This window comes from Hibiscus syriacus, unplaced genomic scaffold, assembly GCF_006381635.1.
Source record: "Hibiscus syriacus cultivar Baekdansim isolate YM2019G1 unplaced genomic scaffold, ASM638163v2 tig00110788_pilon, whole genome shotgun sequence".
NCBI lineage: Eukaryota > Viridiplantae > Streptophyta > Magnoliopsida > Malvales > Malvaceae > Hibiscus > Hibiscus syriacus.
In genome coordinates this window covers 725,794-732,488 of record NW_024062863.1, presented here as the reverse complement: position 1 = coordinate 732,488, position 6,695 = coordinate 725,794, and the positions used below count along the sequence as shown (strand labels likewise).

General features: G+C 32.0%; 1 protein-coding gene across 1 annotated transcript; it reads left to right on the top strand.

The window, feature by feature from the left end:
• Positions 1–546: 546 nt before the first annotated feature.
• On the top strand, positions 547–2,050 carry LOC120140685 (transcription factor TCP14-like). The gene has a single exon (XM_039155657.1). The coding sequence runs from the start codon at positions 652–654 to the stop codon at positions 1,777–1,779; it is 1,128 nt and encodes a 375-aa protein (XP_039011588.1). The 5' UTR covers positions 547–651; the 3' UTR covers positions 1,780–2,050.
• The last annotated feature ends 4,645 nt before the right edge of the window (positions 2,051–6,695 follow it).

Here is a 6,695-nt window from a genome sequence, read left to right as displayed (position 1 = left end):
TAAATGTTTTAATGACTATTTATTTTAAAATTAACAAATACGATTTGATTCAAATTGGGAACGGACATAAGAATTTATGTTGATGTGTAAACTTAAGAAATTATATTAAAAATTTAAGGGTGGGAAATTATAAAATTTAAAATGATGCGAAATTAAATAATTTATATAAAATACAAGAAAAAAACTTAAAATATAAAGAAATTTAAATTTTTTAGGGAGTGTGATCTCAACCCTAATACCTCTCGATCCATCACAACTACTAAATTTATTATTTGTCTTTATAAATATTTTTTCTTCTAAATTATAGAAATAAAAAATTAATTGTTTTTAAAGCTAACCCATATAATTCCCACTCAGGACCTTTGTTCCTTAAAGCTTGCCCTCCTCTCTTAATATATATATTTATTGATCCTTAAACATACACAAATAATAATATTAAAATAATAATTATATCAATAGAATTATAATTCAAATATAAAAATGATTTTATTAATATTTTAAGAAAATGATTTTATTTTATGAAAACAAAACCCTAAAAGACTCATTTAAACATTCAATATAATACAGAAAGTAAAAGGTTGGATCTAAATACACCTCCATCACTCATAATTCATCACCATTGGAGAAACAACCTATTACTTTCATGCTATCATGGAAGGAGGAGGAAGTGATGATCACCACCACCACCACCGTCCTACTTTCCCATTCCAATTACTCGAGAAGAAAGAAGAAGATAACCAGCCTTGTTCCACCTCTTCCACCACCCTTCCTTTCCCTTCCCTACCAATTCCCTCCTCCTCAGCTGATCAACTCACCACCGCAACTCGTTCCGCTTCGAGCCACCAGATCTCGGCGGAGCCTTCCAAAATCCCACCACCTAAGCGTACTTCAACCAAAGACCGTCACACCAAGGTAGATGGACGTGGTCGTAGGATCCGCATGCCGGCTCTTTGTGCAGCTAGGGTTTTTCAACTCACTCGTGAGCTGGGCCACAAATCCGATGGCGAAACGATCGAGTGGCTGCTCCAACAAGCCGAACCAGCCGTGATTGCCGCCACGGGAACCGGCACCATCCCAGCGAACTTCACTTCCCTCAACATCTCGCTCCGTAGCTCTGGTTCGAGTATGTCGATCCCTTCTCAGCTTCGGTCCTCGGGTTTCAACTCTAACTTCTCGATGCAACAACGTCGAAGCTTGTTTCCCGGAATCGGACTCGAAACGACACCGTCCACGACGTTCCTTAACTTCCAATCGAGTAGTAATTTGAATCCAATGTTCCAAGCTAAGCAAGAGTCTTCCATGGAAATATCCGAAGCCGAAGAAGGCAGTATAGGAAGGAAAAGAAGACCCGAACACGATTTATCTTCGCAACATCAAATGGGGAGTTACTTGTTGCAGTCGAGCACCGGGGCGATCCCGGCGACCCACACACAGGTTCCGGCTAACTTTTGGATGTTAACTAATCCCAGTAATCAAGTCATGAGTGGTGGCGGTGATCCCATATGGACATTTCCTTCGGTTAACAACAGTGGTTTGTATAGGGGAACTATGTCCAGTGGGTTACATGTCATGAATTTTCCAACTCCGATGGCCTTGTTGCCGGGCCAACAATTGGGTTCGGGCAGCGGTGGAAGTAGTGGCATAAGTGAAGGGCATTTAAATATGTTAGCCGGATTGAATCCTTATAGGCAAGTCTCCGGCGGCAACGGCATATCGGAATCTCAATTGAGCGGGTCACATTCACAGCACGGTGGAGACGGCGGCGGCGGTGATGAATAACAACGTGCTACACCACCATTCATCATCCTTGCTTCATTCGAATTTCGATCAGTTGTGTTAGTTTGATGTGTAACGCACGTGAGGTTTGATTGCTTTTCTTTAAAAAAAAAAAACAAGAATCGAGTTTTTACTATACTGATAAAAAAACAAGAAATTAATTAATTTTTGTGTGAGATCAATATGAGATTAGGGTTTGAGAAAAAGAACAAGAGACAGACAATATTAACATTGTTCTTGGCTTGTTTTGCTAAATATTTCTCACGTTCATTTTGTTTACACCGTATTAATTTCATTTCATCGACTGTTTTCCCCATTTCTCCCCCTGTAATTCTTACATCTTTGGAGTTTGAATCAATTTAGTTAAAAACAACTTCCAGTAAATTTAGACTTGTGTTCCCAAACATTCTTTTATTCCCCCCCCCCCCCCCGCATGTCTTTGGTTTCCTGTCTTAAAAACCCTTTTTATTTTCCTTCGAATTTCTGTAAAATCTGTGGCATGAATGTCAAGGTTTTTACTGCATCAATGATTAAGATTTTTCAGAGAAATGGGAAAGAGAAAAAGAGAAGGTTACGAGTTTCCAGGTGTTGGTGTCAGCAAGTGGAACCCAGTTTTTCTGTTCATTTTTCACAAACCAATGTTCTCTCACTGACAACAAACAGATGGACTTTTTCTTCTATTTTCTCCTACATGTTTCATAATTACACGAGTTTCAATAATATTTATTATTTTAATTAAGAACAAGATGAAATTAGAATAAAGAAGAGACTTTACATTTTTTTTCATATATTAATGTTTAGTTGGCACCATAGAGATAAGTGGTGGGTGTTATTGAGTGACCCTACTTTTGGACAAAGGAACCCTTCATTTTCTTTTTCTTTTTCTTTTTTTAATTTTCTTTTATTTATTTTAGTCCATTCACCTTTAATTGTATGATTGGATTTGATCAATATAGTTTCTCTCTCTCCCTCTTTAATCAGATTTGTAGATTAATGAAATTTATATATATTAAATACAACTGCTCAAATTTATAATTTTTTTATAAAATATTACTTTCTTTTATTATTAAAATCATTTAATGAATATTTGCATAAATCTTTTCGATCATTACAAATTAAAATACATAAATATGCGTTTAATATTATTAATTTGTCTATTCTCCTAAATAGTTAATAAAAAAATCTATGTTTTAAATTTTAAATTTTTCTTATTTTTTTAAAAATCTAGTAATATATATATAAATTAATCAGTATATTAAAATAATATTAAAAGTGCAATTAGTAATAAAAGCTTCTTCAAATATAAATTAAATTGTCTCGAACTATTTTATTTTGTATATTTGGTTTATTTTTTTAAATTTGGTGATTTTCTTTGAAAGTAACAAAAATATCTTGTTACAAAATATCTTCAAATTACCGACACCTTACTAAAACAAAATATCTCGTACTAGTCTCGGCATGATTTAATATATATATATATAAGAATTATCGACGCGTAAACATAAATATAAATCCAAATAAGTTTTGGATAAACTACACAAATAATCATTAATTTTTTTAGTAGATTTTTGTTTTTCCTACTAAAGTTTCAAAATTAACAAATTGATCATTAATATTATCGATTTATAAAAAATCAATCCGTCAACGTTAACATTCGTTAAAATTAGCGACGAAAAGCTTACCTGGCCGTTAACCGCTTACCTGACAACGTCAACCGCCACGCTGGAAACCCATTCCATGTGCCCACACGCTATGGCATCTCAAAACACCATAAAGAAAAACGAGAAACATTAGATCTACAAATGTAAGTGAGAAAAGAGCAACATGCCCTTTATTTTCGAACATACCAACTTCAACAAACTCCCCGACCAGTCCCTTGTAATCCTTGGCCACCGCGTGCACTGTTGCATTGCTTGATACTTTCATTAGTTTCCCAACAACCCTTTGTAAAACATCGAATTCTGCCACATCTCGAAAAGATCTTTCTTTTTTGCATGTCGACAACACTTCCAATAGCTTCAGTGACTTTTCGGTTATCGAAATGATGATTTTTGGTTAGGATAAAAGGTTCTTTATTTATGGGTTTGTTTGGTGTTAAATTAGTTTGATTTCTACGCGTTTCAGCATTGTGATTGTGATCAAACCAGATAAGCTCGCTTCGATCAATCTTGGGTTCTTCTTTCCCTTTAGAGATTTCACCAATTCGGGGATCAATCCCTCTTTTTGAGCTTGGGTTCTCCATCGACCGCTGCAGACTCTAGTATTTGAATCGTTGGAATTTGTGAATATGAATTCTCTCTTTGTAAAACCAGAAGAATCGTCGACAAGCAATTCGTTTCCACCGATGGATCCTTAAAAAAAATGTTACTTGACAATATATCCAAAATCTTAAAACTTTTTCGACTATTTTAATTTGGGATTCCTCATTCCTCATGAAATCAAACACCTTGATGAAAAATTAATCAATTCTAGCGAGTAATTCATGATTTTCCTTTGATTTTTTTGCGAAGTGAAGGACCTTCGTTAACAATGAAGATCAATTGTTGTTGTTGAGATGTTTGACCATGAGTTTGACTTGATTTTGAGAAGGATACTCATTAACGATGCCAAGTAAACAAGTAACGGTATTTTAGCGGATGTTAACGTTGACTTACTCATTTGTTATCGATCGATAACGTTAGTGATCAATTTGTTAGTTTTAAAACTCCAATGTGAAAAACGAAAATTTGCTCAAACATTAGTGACCATTTGTGTAGTTTACCCTTAGTTTTTTAATGTTTGATTAAAGTTTTTATTAGTTTTGTCGTTATGCATTAATATAAAAGCTCAACAAATTCTAATCCCAAATTAATGAAAGCTGTTGCCATAATTAACCCACTACTTTATGAGTAGATTAATCAAATCATTACACCAGGGGTTATTATTGGGGAAAAAAAGTAAAAGACAAAGAAATATTATATATATAAAGTGACACATTAAGATAAATTAAAAAATTATCAATTAGTCAATCAAGTCCGTGATTTAGTAATAAAAATATTTTTATTCAAACAAAATCGTGACTCATTTAAAGTTTTAAGTTTAATTTTTTAAAATTATTAACAGTGAAGAAGTATTCTACAAAACGGAATTGTGTTAACGTTGTTGACAGACATAAGTTTATTCCGTTAATTATTGACTGATGTTTTCTACGGAATAAAATTGATTATAAAGAAGAAAACAATATATATATATATATATATATATATATATATATATATATATATTGTTAAACATTCGTCCCTTTATTACTCTTAACTGCTGGTGATTAAAATTATCTGCAACTTAACGGACAAAATAGACTTGATAGACTGGTAGTCACATTTTGAATATCACTCTAGTCTTGTTTGCATGATGTGGTTGACTCAGAAGTTAGTGCTCGTAGGACGTGGGTTCCGTAGAAACTTTAGTGAGTGGAAAGATTAGTCTAAAAGTCTATGTTGGCAGAAAAATGATAATTTTCGAAGTTTATCTTCAGAGGTATAACATATGTAATATGTCACGTTTATGATTTAGAGTTTTGATCAATAATATAAGGTTTATGATAATTCAAATATGTTATATGATATTTAAATAAATATGTCTATTGAGTTTAAATTTAACCTAAATTGTAATAAAATAATTTATAATCTTTATAGTAAAATTTAGATATGTTTGTACTTAATTATTATATATGTAAATTTTTACGGTAATATGGTGTTTCTATTATATTAGTTATAATTTAAAAATATTATTATTCTTATTGATTATACATTTAACAGTTAAATTGTTTATATCAAATAAATTATTGCATATTCTTTTAATTTAGGTAAAACTCTATAGGTATGATAAAAATGGAGGATACATATGAAATATTACAATCAAATTCTTAAAATATTTATTATATTTGAAATTATATATATTTTAAAACTAATATTGGTGTTCCAAGTTTATACCAACATTTTAGATTCGTTCTTGATTGGGGTGATGAGCTGCTTTAGGCATATCTGAAGTTAAGAGGGAGATCATTTATCTTTATATTTCAAAGATGTTTTTTTATCTGTGGGTAGCTTGGTTGATCAAATCAAGGAGGCGGTTTGATTGATATTTAGTGGTCTGGAGGTTTCATATAGGCTGATGATGTTACTGTGATTGAGTTTGGAATAAGAAATATAAAGACACGTAATGTTAAAATTAGCCCCTAACGTTTATTAAAATTATCATTTTGTCTTATATTTTATTTTTTGGAGCATTTTGGCCTCCGAAGTTTCATATTAGAGAAAAATGGCCCTAACATTTGACAGAATAATCAGATTGTCCCTTATTTTTTATGGGTCATTTTAGCTCTCAACGTTTCAATTTAGGTTAAAAAATGCTATTATTTTAGAGCATTAATCGTGTGTTATGTAATAGTTTTCATCTATAGAGGGAGCTTTTTACCCCAAGGTAAAATGTTAGAAGCCAAAATGTTCAAGGAAAAAAGAATATGTGCTAAAATGATCATTTTAATAAATATTAGGGCTGTTTTTGTCATTATGCCAAATACAAATTCACCCAAAAAATATTGGTGCATGCGTGCATGGTAATAAAACAGTGTACGAGAGTAGCATGTAAATTGTTGGATCCAATAAATGCAGGCACATGTTTTAGCATTGATGTCTCAATGGGTACAATGTTTCCGTGTAGGGAAATGCTTTAAACCCTCTTCTAATACAAACTTGTCTGCTTCCTGCACAATTGGTGCACGTGGACTTAACATCGCTGTTTGCTACAATTGCAAAAAGATAAACTAATTATATATTATCATTTTATAAATTTATTTTTTATTTATGTTATTTTGATGAATTTTATATATTAATTCTTTTAAAAACAATTTATTTAATTTACATTCTTTCAAAATAAAA